Consider the following 21,300-nt stretch of genomic DNA (forward strand, 5'->3'; position numbering starts at 1 on the left):
TTTAAGATATGCAGTTTGTTCCGTCACATAAGGTTGTAATATATTATCTATGTATTCAGATAGGTTTGATGTAAGGGATCCTATCCCCGATATTATAGGTCTACCCGGTGGTTTATTTCTATCTTTATGCACCTTGGGCAAATAATAAAACACTGGAATCACTGGATGTTTGGTTTCAATTAATTGGTGCTCATGTTTGGTCAGGACACCTGTCCGAATACCTTTAAGCAGATGAGTGTTCAATTCTTGTGTGAATCTTTGTGTAGGGTCATGTGTCAAAACATCGTATGTTGTTGTGTCATTCAGAAGTCTCTGTGCCTCTTCTATATAGTCTGCTTTATTGAGAATGACAATCCCCCCCCCATTGTCCGCAGGTTTTATGATAATTGAGTGATCTTCCTGTAATTCTCGTAATGCCGTCCTTTCTTTCCTTGTTAAATTATCATGTTTGTTGTTAGTATGCATATTCTCTAAATCATTCTCTACCAATTTCGTAAAGGTTTCGACATATGTCCCTTGCAGGTAACTGGGATAAAATGTGGATTGTGGTCTTAGTCCTGTAAGTTTATTTGTACTGGTGTCATTAATATTTCTAACTTCTGCAGGTGTAAGTGATGAAAAATATTTTTTCAGAGCAAGTTTTCTAGTAAACTTGTGAAGATCTATATATGTTTGAAACTTATTAATATTGTTAGTTGGAGCAAACGTTAGACCTTTATCTAGAAGTTTCAAATGTTCATCAGTCAAGGTGGCATTGCTCAAATTGAATAAGCCTCGTCCTGGTGTGATGGATTTTGTGAATGTCTGATTCTTAGTCTTGCTTTTTTCTCCCCCCCTACATCCCCTTCTGGTGCCTCTAGTTTTCTTTTTCCTGGGTTCAGGTTCGTGTTGTGTATCACTAGTGGTGTTTTGTGGAGGGATTCCTCTAAAAAAAAAACGGTGGCTGGGAGACACATTCTTCAAAATTTTTGGTCTTATGGGTTATGTTGGGAGAATATGATTCTCTGTTGGGTGTTTCTACTAAGTTTCCAATATTCCAACCTATATCTAATGACGTTCTTGCTAGATCCTCATAATGTGGGTCGTCTTCTATCTCATGGATGGCAAAAGATGTCTCCGTTACTGAACTACATGTAGATAACTCAAAAAGATGTTCTATGTCCTGCTGGTATTGTGGCTGCTGGGTTAACTGTTGAGCTGTGGTAATATTATCAGTCTTATGTAGTCTCGACATATACTGTTGATATGTCAAATTCAATTAACGGTAAATGGGCGTTCTTAGATTTGTAATTTTTGGAGAACTGAAATTTTTATTATTGTTTTTCTTAATTAATCTATTGGTAGAAGCAGTGCGAATAGGCTTAAGTGTCTTATGTGGAGGTTTTTTTACTCCAAATTTGTCCCTAAGTATTTAGTTTTTTTTGGTTTCAATTAATCTGGTTTCCCCTTTGATAACTCTATTCAATGTTAGATTTGATAGAGCAATGAATTCTTTATCATCTTTGTGTGGATCTAATGCCTGATCTAGAGATTTTATTTCTACATCTAGAGTCTTAAGTTGTTGTTCATGATTAATTATTAGTAATTGGATTAGTCTGTAAGAGTAATCTGCCAGAATGCTATTCCATTCTTGCATAAACAGTACGTCTTCTAGATTATGGGTACCGTATATACATGAGTATAAGCCGAGTTTTTCAGCACATTTTTTGTGCTGAAAAAGTACCCCCTCGGCTTATACTCGAGTGAAGTGTAGTGCTGACCGGACGAGTTCGGTCAGCGCTACACAGCACAAACACACAGCCGCCGGAGCCGGCAGCTGTGTGTTTGCTGTAATCAGCAGCTCCCATGCAAAGCAGCCGGAGGAGCTGTTAGCGGCGGGACCAGGAGTTTCAGGTAAGTGATTTTTTTTTTTTAATTCTTATTATGTCTCTCTCTACTGTGGGGGGGGGGGGGGGGGGACTACTGGGGGCACTACCAGGGGGCAATTACTACAGGGGGCACTAAAAGGGGGGATTACCACTGGGGGTACTACCAGAGGGGGATTACTACCGGGGGCACTGAAAGGGGGGATTACTACTGGGGGCAAAACCAGGGGGAATTACTACTGGGGGCACTACCAGCTGCTGCCATTTCCCACCCTAGGCTTATACTCGAGTCAATAAGTTTTCCCAGTTTTTTGTGGTAAAAGTAGGTACCTCGGCTTATATTCGGGTCGACTTACACTCGAGTATATACGGTAGGTAGTTTCTTAATGTGTAAACCTTTCGGGATAATTTTGTTATCTAAATACCATTTCAATGTATGAGTGTCCCACCATAATCTATTTTCCTTGGTGATCAATTTTTCCAACCTCAGAAATGTGTCACAAAAAGTATCGCCAAGGTTAGCTGGCGGTGGTTTGTGAATTAAATCAGCAAAAGCAGTGTGGGCCCTATCTTGTCTATTCAGTCTTATGTCTAAAAGTCCCATCTAAAAAATCTCTTACTGCTAGTATATGTCAGTTGGATTCCTAGTACAACAAGAGAGGAAATACTAGCGCACTGAAACAATGGGGACTATCCAAATCAAGCGAGCTGCGGTTTGGGATAACTGACTGAATCCCTGAACAAATATGCACAAGTGAAAAATAAACTGCGCTCAGCTAAAAATGGTTATGAAACATAAATGATGTTTGCACATGGAATGTATGGATCGGTATCTAACAAGATATGACAGTGCACACTCTTATTCTCCGTGATATTGAAATATTTAAACAAGCAGAAATACAAAAGAATTCTACCAAAACACTCTGATATTAACCTGAAATGAATACGGCAAATGGAATCATATATGTGCTCAACTCTAATGTAAACAATATGAACCTAATCCAAATAACACTATTCTTGCTACTGAAAATAAATGAGCATGTAGGTACATAGATAAATATTTTAATGAAAAATAAATAAAACATAAGTGGACTAATGCATATATGGAATTAGTACACGTGGCAACATGTAAATCCAAATAGTAGGAAATATCAAAGTATATATAGCACACATAAATCGAAATTGTTAAAGTTACCAATTTCTAGATTGGTGTAAAAAAGGTTAATAATGCAGAGGAGATCAGTTACAAATTCTGCTGGTCATAACTATAAGGAAGTCCTGGTTAGTAAAATAATGTTCATGTGTCGAAATTCTGAAGAAAACACAAGGAGGGTTCCTGGTAGATGGATGAGTAGGGGAAATGTGAAGAAAAGTCTTGTATATAGAACGGTGATGGTACCAGCGGCGTCCCGCTGATACCTGACAGTACAGTTCTGGTGTTGGTATGGAGGTGCCCGGGGTAGGCTTCTTGAGGAGGGAGTACGGACTGGTCGGCAAGTGAGGGGTTAATCTCAAACGGTTTGGCACTCCTGGTGCAACTGCTAGCGGAACGTCTGGTCCCAGGCGCCCGCCAGCACTGCCCCACGGAGTGGCTACTACGTTGGTGGGGAGGGATATTATGGCTTGTGCTGTGAAAAGCCAGTCACCATATATCCCCTCCGCACTGGAGACTTACCTTCCTGCGTCTCGCCGTTGTCGGCTCCTTCCTCCGGCTGGTTCTTGCTTGTAGTCTCGCGTCCTTCCTTCTCCTCGTGTAGTAACACTGGCTAGGATGCGCGCAAAACAGTCTTCTCCTCCGTCCCTTACTTCCAGGTTGTGATCACGTGGTGGTGATCGAGCCGCGGCTTAGTGGATCCTTAGTGCAGCAGTTATTTGTGTAACAAATCTCCAATGGTATTAACAAAAACTCAGTGTCCCAGTGTGTCCAACGCGTTTCTGCCTTTCAGGCCTTTATCAAGGAGTGAGTGGTGTTGTTGTTCCTGGGTTTAAATAGGGGAAGGTCCTCTTGTAATAGGTCATAGCACAGTGGGAGGGTCTCAAAGATCTTGGTGAAAAAGTATGGAATATGGACCTTGGTAAATTGGTCTGACACAGAATAAAGTAAAATTAAAATGAAGAGAGAATTATATAAAAAATAAAAATATAAATATATAAAGAAATAAAAAAAGATAAAAAAAGACCGGACAGGTCAAAATAAAACCAGTAACATGTTGAAGTGAATTAAGCTAAAAAGGTAATGTTCTAAATCATTTGGCGTATTTTTATGTCAAAATGGAATACTCAATTCCAGATATCTGAGGATGAGTCCCCTATTACGGTATAAGTCCTTCAGCTGGAGTCCCCATAAATGCCAAAGTTCTATGGCTAATGGGTGCTGTCATCTAGATGTATCAGACAGAGGTCATGTCATATTAACATGTCCTAGACTCCTTAGCAGTGTCTATGACCAAATGGAAATGACGACCATAGAACTAAGGTTATTAATCCATCTAGTCATAATGGCACTATGTCATATTAATAAAAAAGGAAAAAGTCATATGGTGTCGTGATCAAAACCAGGATGGTCAATAGTGAATAATGAGAATGTAGACATATAAATCTTCATTTTCTGTAGTGAGTGCTATTACATATCGGGCCGTAATAAGCGTCATCATGCCTCTTGCTAACTGACTATATAGAGATCTCAATTATTGTTCTTACATATGATAGATTTAATCTCATTATCTAAATTGTGTCCTCGAGGGGCGAATGTTTTGAGTTCATAAATCCATTCTAGTTCTCTAGTGTTAATCATGTGATCAAAATCGCCACCTCTCCAATTGTATTTCACTTGAATCTTTGACGGATATTCAACGGGACTTTATTATTGATAGCATTTTGTTCATACTCAAACATAACTATGTTTGGTTCAACGATCATTTTTTCTTACAAACCACCGGTACCGCTATGGGTACGAGGTTTGCCCCGAGCTACGCCAACCTCTTCATGAGTTGGTGGGAGGACCGCCATATCTGGGGAGGGGCGGGACTTGGGGCAAACCTCGTACTTTGGAAGAGGTACATAGACAATGTCCTCTTCATCTGGCGAGGGGATGAAGTCTCACTACAACAATTTTTGACCACTCTCAATGATAATGATAACCAACTAGTATTTACAGCCAAGTACAGTAAGGAGAAGGTGGAATTTGTAGATCTTAATATATTCATTGAAAAAGGGAAGATACATACTAACACCTTCACAAAAGAAGTAGACGTTAACAGTTTTATACTAGCCACTAGTTGGCACCACCCGAATTGGCTCAATACCATCCCCAAAGGACAGTTCCTAAGATTGAGGAGGAACTGTTCTAAGATGAGCGACTTTCAGACACAGGGCCAACTTCTAACATCACATTTCCTTGAGAAGGATTATAACAAGGACTCTGTGCAAAAGGCATTTGATGAGGTAACAAACATCAACAGGGGTGATTTGTTAGAATACAAAGATGCTGATACCAAGCCAAACGAATATAAGAATGAGGTCCTTTTCATCACGCAATATTCAAAACAAGCTAGAGAGGTGAGGCAGATTCTGAATAAGCATTGGCATATATTACATGGGGACGACGTATTGGCCAAACACCTACCTCCAAACCCCAAATTAATTTACAAGAAGGCACCGGACCTAAGAAAGAAAATAGTACGTAATCACATTCCACCTAAGACATTGAGACAAACTACCATAGACAGTGTAAATAACAACGGGTTTTATCACTGTGGTACATGCCTTGGCTGCACCAAAGGCAATGATAGAGATCTGCCTCCTCACCCGCACATCTAGGTCAGGCATGAGAATCAGACAGACCCATTTTATATCACCTGTGAGGGGACAAATAGGTCCTATGATACACATTTTGAAAGAGTTCATTATATGCACTAGCAGTCAGTAGTGATCGTGACCTCGTCAATCCACGTATTAAATCTGTAATAGAGAGTGATGGGAATCGCGCTAGCCATTGGCGCATTCCTTGGCTAACCAGATTGTGATCTAAATCTTCACTGAGAAGTTTGTAATAGATGGATATGGCCTTATGGATAGGTGTCGAACTCATTGTCAAAAAACATTGATCTAGCGGGTTTTGCCAGTCAGCTGTTGAAAATGTCCGTATCACGGAGGCTATATAGTGCTGTGCTTGGAAGTAAGCTAAAGGATAAGCCCGCAGGGTCTCAAATTTGTCAGTTGCCTCGCGGAACGCCAGAGGCGCCTCAATTCCAAGTCTACTAGATGACTTATAGTGTGAACACCTCCCACTTTCCAAATCGTGAAAGGATAAGATGCTGCTCCCTCTTGAAACTCTAAATTACGCAGCAATGGGAGGTGGATTGATTTATAAGCATTTAGATTGAGCTTATGTCGCAGTATATGCCAAAGGCGTCTAGTAGTCATTAGCAGGGGGTTATCACGAACTTCTGGTGGAACTTCTTGGTCATGAATGTGTAAAAAATATTTTAAGGCCATTGTGGGAAGGAATTGTGATTCTAGGGATGTGTTGGCATACACCTCCTGATCGTTTAGCCAATCAGCCAAAAACCTCATCAAGGAGGAGTGATTATATATCAAGATATTGGGAAAGTTTATTCCACCGTTACATTTAGGTTGACATAATTTACGGAGACTAATGCGGGCCCTACCACCCTGCCAAATGAATGACCTGAAGAGCTTGTTAATTAATTGGATATCTTTTGTGGTAAGCAGAATGGGTAATGTCTGTAACATATATAAAAGACGAGGAAAAGTCATAATTTTAATGAGGGCAGCTCTACCTAAGTACGAGAGGGTCAAATGTTTCCAACCCCTGAGCTCCTCAGTAATGCTTTGAATCAGTCGTGTTACATTTTTATTGTACAGTTGAGCAGGGTTCTTAGATAGAATAATGCCCAGGTACTTTAAATGTGAGGAGGCCCTGGACAAGGAAAAAGACAAGCCCCACGAAGGAGTGGAAATAGTGGGATGAAGAAACATTGCACGTGACTTAACCTCATTAATTTTCAAGCCAGAAATGTCGCCAAACCGTTCAAACTTGTGCATGATCAGGGGTAGAGTGTGTTGAGGGTCTGTGATATATAAAAGGATATCGTCTGCATATACAGTCAATTTAACGCTATGTGTACCAACCCGGACTCCTCGGAATTCAGACCATTGCTGTAAAATACGAAGTAAGGGATCTATGGCAAGGTTGAAAAGGAGGGGGGAAAGAGGACATCCCTGGCGCGTTCCCCCGTCCTAGTTCCATGGGTGCACCATGTAGCCCATTAATCAGCAATGAAGTGGAAGGGGAATAGAAGAAACGCAGTAATTTAATAAAATATGGGGCAAATCCCCTGTGAGTCAGAGTTTCAAATAAATGAGGCCAGAGAATCATATCGAACACCTTATGTGTATCTAGACTTGAGAGTCTCCACTAGAGGCGATTATAGCAGCCAAAGCGGTGCGAATACCCTTAACCGAATGCCTACCAGATACAAACCCTAATTGACGGTCTGTTAAAAGGGACGGTAAAATTTGTTGCAGGTGCGTAGCCATGATTTTGGCGAGAAGTTTAAAGTCCAAGTTCAGCAGCATTATAGGGCGATATGAACCTAATAAAAGGGGATCTTTCTCTAGTTTGGGCAGAAGGATCGTGTGTGAAGAGTTAAAATAGGGAAGTGAAGGGGAATGGCGATGAATATGTCTAAATAAGTCCAAGAGTAGTGGAGAGATGTCCTCTTGGAGGATTTTATAATAGTCACCGGAATAACCATCAGGACCGGGTGCTTTATGAGCGGGTAAGGCTCTTATAGTGTTTCGAAGTTCTTGATCAGTGATATCGGAGTCTAGGATGTCACATTGGTCTTGAGTAAGTGTAGGGAGACGGGCCTCATCCAACAGTAGCCTTTGTTGTTCCAAGTCAATTGACTGGGGAGAATATAGATTAGAGTAATAATTTGTGAAAAGTGACAAGATATCCTTTGAATCAGTAATTGTAGATCTAGTGGTGGGGTGGAGTACTGCTGAAATATGATTCCTGGGCTTCCGAGATTTGGCAATATTTGCTAAAAGGCGGCCCGTCTTTTAGCAATTTTATTATTGCCCCAATTTTAATATTTGTGTTTAGAGACTTCTAGACTATGTTTTGCCTGTGAAAGAAGGAAGTCCTCTAATAATTGGCGGGCTAATTTATATTGATGCAGTTTATCAGGTGAAGGGTCTATTGTATAGGCCGTGAATGTCTGGGTAACTGTCGCTCGTAGTGAGGTACAAGTAGCTGACGTTTCGCGTTTACGCTGTGCCATGTAGCTAATGATATGGCCTCGTAATACTACCTTTAAGGTTTCCCACATTAAACCAGGGTTATCCCAGTGTTCTAGATTGTCGTCAACAAAATCCGACCATTTTGACTTAAGAAAAGATCGAAAATCAGTTGAAGGCGCCAGATGTGTGGGAAATCGCCATATATTATTACAGTAAGGTTCGGATGGACATAGTGAGAGGCGCGTGGTCGGAGATTGTGATATCATGCATTCGAGCACTATGGAGACGGGACATTAAAATATCAGATAAAAGAAAATAGTCAATGCGCGACAAAGAGCCGTGAGCTGCAGAAAGATGTGTGCAGGATCGGTCAGTCGGGTTTAATAGACGCCAGGGATCTGAAAGATGTAATGCGGTTAATAAAGATGGGAGTACCTGCCATGTGCTAGAGGCCGGTCTAACTGGTGGGGGAGCTTTATCAATTTGGGGATCTAATACTGTGTTGAGGTCTCCCCCTATAATTAAAGGGTAATTTTCCCTTTGTTGCAATAGTTTAGTTAATTGATGGAAAAAAGATGAGGAGTCCGTGTTTGGCACGTAAATATTAACCAATGTGAAGCGAGAATGTAAAATTTCAATATCAAGAACAAGAAATCTACCATATCTATCCACGATCTGATTTAAAATAGTAAATTGTAGACCCTGCTTGAACAGAATGGCGACACCCCTAGATTTAGTGCGGAATGGGGCTGCAATGCATGAATCTAGCCAAGGGGCACGAAGAGTGGCCTCGTCCCCTGTACGCCAATGAGTCTCCTGCAAAAACATTATATCAGGATGTAACCCCTTGAGATGAGTAATCACCCGTCTGCATTTTATGGGCGAGTTTAGACCCCCGACGTTCCCCGAGACCAAATTTAACCTAATTGGGCTACGGGATGAAGACGGATTTATCACTGATGCGATTGTACTATCCCTTAATGCCATTTAAAAAATGGTTGAGCCCTAAGCCTGCGGATGAGCGCCAGACACATAACAAAACAAATATTAATATATGATTTAGAGTGAGAAAAGAAAGAAAACAAAATCAGTAAAGTGGTACAATAACAATGATGCATAGTGCTCTGCCTCACAAAACTCCAATTTTCAATTTTACTTCCAACAAATAAAAAGGATAGGTGTCGCCTGGGATAGGTTGCACATATCCAAATACAAAGCAAATATAATAGCATTTAATTACCTTAAGAAATAGGGGTATCGTGGGTATAACTAAGATATAATATTGTAACCCAATTCAATCACTGAGAAAACATGACTCTAAATTGAGAAGACCTATGTGGAGTATATCTACTCGAACAAATGTATTAGTAAGGAGTACTTACTCCAGTATTTGTTCAGCTTTTAGATCAAAGGTAACTAGAAACAATATTATCTCAATTCAAATCAGATATAGACAGACAATCATGTCTAAATTAGACATCACATTTTATTAATTTGTAAATCGGAACCCAATTAGAGAGTCCGGCTATAATCAAGGTGGTGGCGGTGACCGAGAAGGTGAATGAGGTGGGAGGAGATGGCGTTTCGCCTGTGCGGGATCCTCAAAGAATAATGGACGGCCCTCTTCAAATACTCTTAATTTTGCCGGGTATAGTAGGGCGAATCTACGATTGTGGGAGTGAAGATAATTACAAACCTCAGAAAAAGCTTTGCGTTTTTGGGCTACCAACACGGAAAAATCCTGAAAAATCAATATTTTGTGGGAGTGTACCATTAAAGAGTTAGACTTGCGATAAGCAGTTAAAATATGTTCCTTAGCGCGATAGTCCAGAAATTTTGCTATAACCGGACGGGATATATGATTGGCCCCCTGTCGTTCAGGGCCTAGACGATGGCCTCTGTCGATCTGGGGGGTACCCAGTGTATCTGCTATATCTAAGGCTAAAGGTAAATCTTTGGCAAGGAAATCAAGAAGCTGTGGACCCTTGTAAGATTCTGGGATTCCAATAAACCGTAAATTATTTCTACGGTAACGATTTTCCAAATCGTCTATTTTCTCCTTCAGAGATTGAATAGTGGAGGAATGGGAAGATGTGTCATCTTGAATTGTTTGAACTCTATCCTCAGTGTCACTAGCCCTCATCTCTAATGTGGTTAGACGAGCAGCATGTGCATCAATTCTAGTAAGAGCCGCCTCTATCTTCATTTCAGTGCCCTCCAATCTTTTATCAAACTGGGGCATTAGTACTTTGGAAATGGTCTCAGCCATATCGAGCATGGGTAAAGAGGAGATGGGAATGGTGCCGGAATCAGAGAGGTCAGGGGGACCCACAACATCCTGCGACTCAAGGGGGGATGGGGAGGGGGTATTTTATTTGCAGACTTGTTTGACTTTCCCATGGTAACTGTGTGAGATGTGTCTGAGGATGAGGAGGCTTTGGGAAAATATCTTTCCATGCCCTGTTGGCCAGGTGGCCGGCACAGAGAATAATACCAAGTTAGACAATGAGGTCACCTACTATACGCAAGATTTAGAAATGTGACATATACAAAATATATGGATTACAAGTTAAAGTTTTTACAGTACCCCTGTCATAAACAGCATGATATTACATTTTGATCAATCTGTCAGCATTAAGGATAAAATTCAATTCAAATTACTCCTGGGTATTGTTATTGAAAACCTATTCAACAATAATCCTGAAATACTTGCAAATGAAAATATATATTCCCTATCTGTACTTAACAGCAAATAATACAAGTAATGGAGCGTACACACGGTCAGATTTGTCAGATTTGTCAGATGAACGACTGAACGATTAAACGATTTGAACGATTTGGACGATTTGACCAAAGTTTTGAACGATTTGAACGATTTGAACGATTGAACGATTTTTGACTGCATTAAAATGAATGAAATCGTCCAAGTCTGACTGCAAACCCATCAGATGTCAGATATCGTTATCTGACAAACGGGAACGCGCATCGTTGATCGTCCATCGTTCAGGCATGTCAGATATGAACGATTTTCCATCAGATATGGACGACTGAACGATTTTTAAATCGTTATCGTCCATATCTGAAGAAAAAATCTGATCGTGTGTATGCACCATAAGGGGTTTCTTACAGGAGCCAAATTTATCCTGAATCACCACTAGGTGGGAGTGTTGTGTAAAAAATAACACAGATTATACATTAAACGGCAGGAGTTTTCAGGGACAGAGCGAGTCAACAAATTTTTAGTCCCCAATACCAGGCAATGTGAAAACTGAGACTCCACAGAAGGTACCTCTCTTTGAACAGCCAAATCCAGCCATAATCCCCACGATCTGCTCAGCAGGAGACAGCACTGGGTGGAGGACAAAGGGGATAGAATGGGTATCTCTGGGCAACTGCACCGCAGGGAAGGAACGGATGAGCCGCCAGGGACACCAGACCGCGCAGCTTTTCAGCCGTAGTCAACTTTCCACCAGCAAGGCAGAAGCAGCAGGTCCACCGGCAGTCAGCCTACAGGCAGATAACGTTCTGTATTAAAGTAGGCAGCCGGCGAGTCGCAACAGCAGGTCAGAGCCGGAACTGGGGGCGCCTGCTTCTGATCTCCAGACAGGGAACCAGCCTTCAGCCACACGAGCGGAGCCGCCTGTAACAGGATCCGATGGAAGCGCCAGGATGACAGTCGCAGTATCAGCCGCGGAGAGGGTCAGTGGCACTCGGGATCCGGTAAGTCTTCTAAGTTGAAGTCGGGTAGGGCGTCAGCGGAAGTGATTTCAGCCGAAATTCATATACCAGGGGGCCCCACCGATACTTCAAGAACTGCGCAGACCGGAGACAAGGCCGGTGAGCCAACGGGGGGCAGCTCTACACAGCCAGATTCACACACCGATGTCAGCAACAGTCTGGATCCTCACTGAATGGAAGCCTCCACTGCACCGCCGCACCACGAGGTCTCGTCCGCTCCGGCTTCGCTCAGCACCACCGCACAGATCAGATGGGAGGACCAGGATGCCAGTCGCAGTGTCAGTCGCTGAGGGGGGCCAGCGGCACCCAGGATCCGGTAAGTCTTCTGTGTTCGGGTCGGGTAGAGCGTCAGCGATTTCAGCCGACACAAATGTACAAGGGGGCTCCGCCGGTACTACAGGAACCGCGTAGACTGGGGACAATACAATCAAGGAAAGTTAGCCAACAGGGGGCGCGGGGGGTAGTTCTCCACAGCCGAAATCACGCACCGGCGTCAGCAACAGTCTGGGTCCCCACTGAAGTGGAAGCCCCCACTGCACTTCCGCTCCACGAGGTCTCGTCCGCTCCGGTTTTACTCAGCACCGCCTCACAAATCCGAAGCTATGCCTCTAAATCTGCTGGTAGACAATAAGTGATCCCTTCGGGACAGATTTGATAATTAGCTGAAAGCGTTGCCTGCAGATACCAGGGTATTTTCGCGCCCTACAAGTTGTCGGCGGTCATACAGGCCATCAAGCTTTATGGCCAGTTTTCCGGGGAAAGAAAAAGCGCTCCTATTCGATATAGGTATCTATATATCCCTTAGGCAGAGGGGAATATTAGAGTGACCGTGACAGGTCCATATGTTTAAAAGTTCTGCAGGATGGCTCAAGATCCAATATCAGTTGTGAGGAGCTAAGTTAAAAAGCAGCCATACTAGATGCCCCGCTCACCGGAAGTCATCAAATCACTTCTTAATCCATCACAACAGCAATCCAAAATCACTCAGATTTATAGGCTTGGAACAAGTGAAATACAATTGGAGAGGTGGCGATTTTGATCACATGATTAACACTAGAGAACTAGAATGGATTTATGAACTCAAAACATTCGCCCCTCGAGGACACAATTTAGATAATGAGATTAAATCTATCATATGTAAGAACAATAATTGAGATCTCTATATAGTCAGTTAGCAAGAGGCATGATGACGCTTATTACGGCCCGATATGTAATAGCACTCACTACAGAAAATGAAGATTTATATGTCTACATTCTCATTATTCACTATTGACCACCCTGGTTTTGATCACGACACCATATGACTTTTTCCTTTTTTATTAATATGACATAGTGCCATTATGACTAGATGGATTAATAACCTTAGTTCTATGGTCGTCATTTCCATTTGGTCATAGACACTGCTAAGGAGTCTAGGACATATTAATATGACTGTCTGATACATCTAGATGACAGCACCCATTAGCCATAGAACTTTGGCATTTATGGGGACTCCAGCTGAAGGACTTATACCGTAATAGAGGACTCATCCTCAGATATCCGGGATTGAGTATTCCATTTTGACATAAAAATACGCCAAATGATTTAGAACATTACCTTTTTAGCTTAATTCACTTCAACATGTTACTGGTTTTATTTTGTCCTGTCCGATGTTTTTTTTTTATTTTATTTTTTATATAATTCTCTCTTCATTTTAATTTTACTTTATTCTGTGTCAGACCAATTTACCAAGGTCCATATTCCATACTTTTTCACCAAGATCATTGAGAACCTCCCACTGTGCTATGACCTATTACAAGAGGACCTTCCCCTATTTAAACCCAGGAGCAACAACACCACTCACTCCTTGATAAAGGCCTGAAAGGCAGAAACGCGTTGGAGACACTGAGACACTGAGTTTTTGTTAATACCATTGGAGATTTGTTACACAAATAACTGCTGCACTAAGGATCCACTAAGCCGCGGCTCGATCACCACCATGTGATCACAACCCGGAAGTAAGGGACGGAGGAGAAGACTGTTTTGCGCGCATCCTAGCCAGTGTTACTACACGAGGAGAAGGAAGGACGCGAGACTACAAGCAAGAACCGGCCGGAGGAAGGAGCGGACAACAGCGAGACGCAGGAAGGTAAGTCTCCAGTGCGGAGGGGATATATGGTGACTGGCTTTTCACAGCACAAGCCATAATATCCCTCCCTACCAACGTAGTAGCCACTCCGTGGGGCAGTGCTGGCGGGCGCCTGGGACCAGACATTCCGCTAGCAGTTGCACTAGGAGTGCCAAACCGTTTGAGATTAACCCCTCACTTGCCGACCAGTCCGTACTCCCTCCTCAAGAAGCCTACCCCGAGCACCTCTGTAACAACACCAGAACTGTACTGTCAGGTATCAGCGGGACGCCGCTGGTACCATCACCGTTCTATATACAAGACTTTTCTTCACATTTCCCCTACTCATCCATCTACCAGGAACCCTCCTTGTGTTTTTTTCAGAATTTCGACACATGAACATTATTTTACTAACCAGGACTTCCTTATAGTTATGACCAGCAGAATTTGTAACTGATCTCCTCTGCATTATTAACCTTTTTTACACCAATCTAGAAATTGGTAACTTTAACAATTTCGATTTATGTGTGCTATATATACTTTGATATTTCCTATTTGGATTTACATGTTGCCACGTGTACGAATTCCATATATGCATTAGTCCACTTATGTTTTATTTATTTTTCATTAAAATATTTATCTATGTACCTACATGCTCATTTATTTTCAGTAGCAAGAATAGTGTTATTTGGATTAGGTTCATATTGTTTACATTAGAGTTGAGCACATATATGATTCCATTTGTCGTATTCATTTCAGGTTAATATCAGAGTGTTTTGGTAGGATTCTTCTGTATTTCTGCTTGTTTAAATATTTCAATATCACGGAGAATAAGAGTGTGTACTGTCATATCTTGTTAGATACTAATCCGTACATTCTATGTGCAAACATTTATGTTTCATAACCATTTTTAGCTGAGCGCAGTTTATTTTTCACTTGTGCATATTTGTTCAGGGATTCAGTCAGTTATCCCAAACCGCAGCTCGCTTGATTTGGATAGACCCCATTGTTTTAGTGTGCTAGTATTCCCTCTTTTGTTGTACTAAATTCCCGGGTCCCCGACCCTGGTAAATTTCTGGGTCGAAGTCCCGGGAATTTCAACTCTGGTTGACCCTTTCAGACAGAAAAAAAACCTGTGTTGATCAAATTACTGGATAGAAATGCATGACCCGGTAATTTGGTTTTCTATCTGAAAGGGGTATTAGCTTCTCTCCCTCAGGTCCTGATTCCAGCAGCCATAGGGCGACTCAGGAGTCCTATAATTGAAAGTTCTGTGACCGAACTTTGTATTTGAACGCAGTTGCTTGGATTTGCAATACTGTCAGGGGGCATCTCAAACTAATACCCAGCGGCTGTAACATTTGCATATTTCTGCTTATGGGATTGCAGTTGCGGTAAGAATAGCAACCAACTCAGTCAGGCCCACAGATGCTTGGCTTATCATGTGACGGCAGAACGGGGAGATGGAGTGGGAGGATGTCACAGTGAAAATAGAGCTGTGTGACGGACAAAGCCTCTCTGCTCACTATATCACGCAGTCTGTGATTGTGGCTGCAATGGTAGTCACATGGAACATGTGCAGAATTATCAATCTAGAGAGCAGTCTAAATAAGCAAACCAAGGAAGAAAGGACAATGACCAAGCAGCTCCTTATAGCCTTCCACAGTGATTTATGTATATAAAAAAAAAAAAAAAAACACCACTCATCTGACTTTCTCGTGGGATTGCTGCTTTAGCTGGGTGGTAGTGGGGTAGAGTTAATGCCTGGAATTCCTCTGCAACTTCAACTGAGCAAGACATTCTCCCACATGTTAATAAATAATTATTTTGGATATAAAGCGCTGTGTATAAAATTATATGGATATATAATAACATAAATAGCACAAAAGCATCAGGTGAAAACAGACCAGAATAAAAAATGTGATACACCTTTGCTTTTAAGGACCTAAAACCTTAAATGGAGATTGCCTTACATATCATAGCCAGTAGTAACATTCACAAATGTATTAATAAAAAGGCTTCTGAAGCTTATCAGAACTGAGTTACTGGTCACATAGATGTGGTCGTGGGGGAAGGAAGAGGAAATGATTTCTATTCTCAGCAGATATCCTGCCTTCTATGTATGAAAATTAGTAAATGAACCCAGCATATGGCGGATAATCTCAGCGCATCCCCTTCCTCCACTCCGGGTGGGAGAGACTGTGGAATTATATTATAGATGGGATGGTTTTTGTTACTATTAAATTCACTTTTAGGGGTATATTTACTAAAGTGCAGGTTTTTAGAAGTGGAGATGTTGCCCATAGCAACCAATAGGATTCTATTTAAAATTTTTCTAGCACCTAATAGAGGATCATAGCTAGAATTTGATTGGCTGCTATGGGCAACATCTCCACTTCTAAAATCCTGCACTTTAGTAAATATACCCCTTACTGTTTTTTAAATGGACGTAGCAGCCAAAGTGAAATAGGAGGCACTTGAGGGCAGCATGCTATGTGACAATCAATAATGACACAATCATTTCCATTTAACTTGTGCCGTCATGTCAATAATAAGTCACTTTTCTAATGTCCATTAAATAGCCACTATCATAAAAAAATAAGTCTCTATGTATTGTCACAATGTACCCCAGGGAACAGACACTCAACATTACCGTTATTTTTTTTCCCCCAAAACTCACAGAGCTTATCTAGAACTTGGGACCACCTGGAAGGTGCCCGTTAGGATTGCTTTATTTACTGCTACTATATTTATCAAGACAGACTTACAATCTGATCATGAATGAACAGTCTTGCACATAGAACAATACTTCCATAAACTCACCTGAACTCAAGCAGCATTATCTTCCTTATAGTGAACCTGTAAAACATGGGAAGCCATTAGGGCATTACATCCTCCTTTAACTAAAGAAGACTTCCTTTTTGAAAGGGGCCCGATACCATCGCTCACACGTATGACAAATAATTCTTACCTTGACTTTACAATTTCCTTGACATAAATATCTTCTATTACCTGTGGAATGTTAGAGAATTATTTTATTTAAAAAATGGATTAATACAAATTAGAATTGTGCCCATCATTTAAAGCTGACATAATGTATCGCTCTCCTTTTACACTCTAATGAGACCAGTTCATGGGCTTGTTATTAAACACTGAGATCAACTAGCTGATTTCTGATGGACACAAACTCACCTTATAATCAAAAGGAAGTTTCTTCTTAGAATGTGGGGCCCAATACGTTTTGGCCAACTGAAAGGAAACAAAATAATGGCAGTTTATTGTTACTAGAAGAGTGATAAATGTCTATACAGCTGAATTACAGGAACTTTACTCATAAAATCCTAATGACTAGATTATGCCACATACTGTTATCTGGTAGTGGTAGTCATAATAGGACAGATACCAACTGTATTAAACAGAATACTTCTGACTTAATGTAGTAGAAGCACAGAGCTCCATTTTACAGAGATACTCTCTCTTTCTGTGATAAAAGGAAAATAGCTCAAGTACACTTAAACCAGTTTACATTAAAGACTTCGGTCAGACCCGGGATTTGGAACATGGGGCCTGATTCAGACCCTAACGCTCAGCTGCGAACACACGCTATGGGCGATTATCGCACGTTTGTGCATGCGTTAGGGGTGAGCGAGTTCGGTTCTACTCGGTTCCGTTCGGTTTTAAAAACCGAATCTTATTGGCTATCCAAAACTTGTGATAGCTGATAGCCAATAAGATTCGGTTTTTAAATCCGAACGGAACCGAGTAGAGCCGAACCCGTTCACCCCTAGCATGCGTATGCGTCAAAGTACGCATGCGCGAACCAGTCACTGCGTTTGGGAATCGTGCGCTCGTAGTACACAGACTGGATGCTATTTTGAGTGGCAGATAGCGCCGCTTGTGGGTGGTAACAGGGGAAGGTACTTGTGAATGGGGGAGTGGATGTGCGAACGCAGGCGTGTCTGGGCGTCTAAACGGCGTTTTATGGGTGTGAATAGTTAGCAAAGGAGCGTCATTGTACACATCACTTGGTTGTATTTGAGACAGCACTGATCGCAGTGGGGTAGGGTCTACCTCAAGCGCTGCGTGCAGCTCCGATGGCTCTCGATGTATCCGATTAATCACACACTTCCTGGAGATGACGTGTGCTAAGAGAGAAAGGTGGGCGTCTTTATACTGGCGTGCGTTCGCTCTGCCGGCGTCCTTCCACCCCAGAGAGTGCGATCGCGGCATTTGCATACCCGGCCCCTTTTAGCTGCGTGAGAGCACACCTTAGCGTCGGGTCTGAATGAGCTCCATGGTTCCAAAGTGGATCAGACCAGGGACAGCCTCTTGTACACTGTGGCACCGTTTTATTCCCGGGTCAGCGCCGTTCACACTGCACCCGTGTGCAGTGGAACTCTTCAGACGGCGCTTGGAGATGACATCTTCTCCAAGCGCCGACCTCCCCATGCTGGAAACAGGACCCGGGTCCAATGACCCGGGATACCCGTTTCCACAGAGCCCTACCCAGGTTCTTCCCGGGTAAAATCCTGCTAATTCCTAGGGTTGGATTCTTGGGACAGTGGACCCAAGTTGACCCATTTCCACTGAGAAAAATCCCGGGTTCATGCTCGCTCACGTGCAATAACCAGAGATTTTGAGGTTAGTGGAAAAGGGGTATAAGTCATTACAGTGTAACACAGTGTCCTGGGTTTTTCCTCCTCATCTCTTCCTTAGATTATCTAGCAGTGCTCCTAACAGGAGGAAGAGATGACGCTTGCAAGTATGAAATTAACAGCTTCAACAACTATTGACCTTTTACCTTCTAGTTTTCAAAACTAGCTCCTACCGTTTACTCACATGCATCAAGATGCCGCCAGTCTCAATACCGACAAAGAAATCCCGACAAGGGACTTAAGATAGACGTCGAAAGGTAAGTCCGGGGTGCCCTTAGCCGCGGGGGTGGACGGTTAGGTTTAGGGAGCCTAGCGGGGTTAGGTTTTGGGGGTGAGAGGTTAGGGTTAGGCACCCCTGGGGAGAGGTTAGGGTCAGGAACCCCCTCCTGGGAGGGTTAGGTTTAGGGTGCGGTAAGGTGTGGGAGGGGGGTTAGGGTTAGGCACTACTAAGGGAGGGTTAGGGGAGGGGAGAGGGGTAGGGAAAAGGTACTTACCTGCCCTGTCGGGATCTTCTCCCTTCAGCCGCTGGGACTTCATACCCATTCCTATTGTATAGCTAGGTCCAATAAGTAATGGAATTGATAACTGTTCACATTAGCACTAGGTAAAACTAGAAAGAGTCTTAAAATGTTTTCTCACTATTCCACCTCTTGCTCTCCTGTCCAATGTTGGTAGTATTGAATGCTAGAAGCATCTACCTAAGGTCACTAATTTGCCTGCAAAATGGTAATCATTCATTTGTCCGTGGTGCTGAATGGTTTCTGGGATGACAAATGTTAAATCCTACACTTTATAATTACCCAACAAAATGGTTATTTTCCACATTAATTAAGAATAAGCAACTTAACCGAAATGGAATGACCACTACACATGCTTTATAAATAGGCTTGCTATATCATCCCTTTAATCCGGTACGCATATGAATTACACAGATTCTGTGGCTGGCTAACATCAAATCTCCATTTCACGTGATTTTAATCAGCCACAGAACCTTATGTAACTCACATGTGTCCTGAATTAAAGGGTTGATATAGAAATCCTATTTATAAGGGATTTATACATAATCATAGCCTTTAGTAGCATACAGCTGACTAGCGTACATTCTAGCTTCTTGATCGGGGAGGTTGCTGATCAAGAAGCAGGGTACATATGCGCACGCCAAAGGTGCTATGTGCACAGGAAGGGGGCACGCACCCATTTCCATCATTCTAGAGGGCATGCCCAGCACGCTGCCCCCAAGCTCTCCTGACACTGAATAGTTGCCATGCGCATGTACACAGCATCTATTCACTCCCGCCCAACTTTAACCTCCCCCACAGGATACTGGCTGGAGTGGAGGGGACAGGGAGAGGCGACATGCCAAGGAGCCCGCTTGCGTCAGGCTGTGATCAGCGGGTGCTGGGGTGCCTCCAAAAGGGCAGGGCGCATTTTGGTCATTTAAAATCAGAAAGGTTGCAGAGCCCCGATGAAACAGCCTAGCGGGAACAATAGCTAGTTTTGGGATACAATATTGCATGAAGTGATGAATTTCAAATAAACAAGACGGAGGAAAACGTCACAGAGAAGCTGTGCTGTGGCAATCCTGAGTACAGATAATACACATTTACATGGTAAAAGCAAATATTTAAATGAAAAGTACTTTATTATCTTGGATTTTTCCAGAATACACACTTTATATAGGGTGAGATTTCTCAAACCTTCTAAAGAGGACAAGTGCTGGTGTTATCCACAGCAACCAATCAGATTGCAGCTTTCATGTTATAGAAAGTAGTAGTAAAGGATAGCTAAAAGAGCAGTGTGGGAGTATTATACCCAGGAACAAGCCTGCGGACGGACCTGGGACTGACAGCAAGTACACAGAGAGTATACATCAGACCTGACTGGGTCACTGAGCAAAGCCAAGGACCCACACTAACTGCGATGGGTTGGACATGCCTCTCATCACATTTTATATCACCTGGGTGACAAACTCTGCGTTCATCTGCGTCACTGTCGGGGTCGCCATCTTCCTGACGGGCGGCTGCCCTGCCGGTCGGGTTTCCATTGTAATGTAAAAGAAACCCCAAACCTCCCGGGTACAGAATTAAACGACACCACGGCGCCAACACCGGAAGTATTGGCAGTCTTCAAGGGAGGTGACGTCAAGGGCAAAGCGACATAAATAGATGAAAACTCCATGTCTCCACTGCCGGAGCCATTTTGTTGAAGCCATTTCAGTAACTGTGCATAGAGTTGCAGATGTGCACCCCCTGGTGTCAATATGATATAACTGCAGCACAAGTTATAGGATAATTAGAACCACATGTAGCTAATCAGGAGTCCGGGAACTACTAGCTCCAGTAAGCCAAGGATGCTTGTAGGGGATATTGAGACCTTTATTTCCAAAATAACTGGGCTACAAAGTGCCCTCTATCCCTAGTTTCAAGACAGAAAAAGGTTTTAAAGCTTTAACTGGGTACACACTAGGCAATATATTGGACAACTTTTTGTTTTGAGGTGAATTGGAACGACAAATTCTCTGTGTACGCACTATTGTGCGTTCCCGTGCGTTGTTGTATCTTCAGATCTGCCTGCTGTGCAGGCCAATCTAAAGGTCCGTTGGACGACTCCATGCTTCTGGATGCGGCGGGGGAGCGCTATATCGGGCAGTCGTACACCAGATCGT

The 21,300-nt window shown here is 42.6% G+C and overlaps 1 protein-coding gene across 1 annotated transcript in view; it reads right to left on the reverse strand.

Annotated features, from left to right (window-relative positions):
* AQR (aquarius intron-binding spliceosomal factor) overlaps positions 1-20,758 on the reverse strand; it is a 169,904-nt gene extending 149,146 nt beyond the window's left edge. Inside the window, exons 1-4 of the mRNA XM_088456488.1 lie at positions 20,593-20,758; positions 17,173-17,229; positions 16,952-16,992; positions 16,804-16,839 (exon numbers count right to left, since the gene is read on the reverse strand). Coding sequence (XP_088312614.1) covers positions 16,804-16,839; positions 16,952-16,992; positions 17,173-17,229; positions 20,593-20,679 — 221 coding nt within the window. The 5' untranslated portion in view covers positions 20,680-20,758. The remainder of the gene's footprint in view (positions 1-16,803; positions 16,840-16,951; positions 16,993-17,172; positions 17,230-20,592) is intronic.
* Positions 20,759-21,300: the final 542 nt, after the last annotated feature.

Source organism: Taudactylus pleione, unplaced genomic scaffold, assembly GCF_031769625.1.
Source record: "Taudactylus pleione unplaced genomic scaffold, aTauple2 ptg000707l, whole genome shotgun sequence".
NCBI lineage: Eukaryota > Metazoa > Chordata > Amphibia > Anura > Myobatrachidae > Taudactylus > Taudactylus pleione.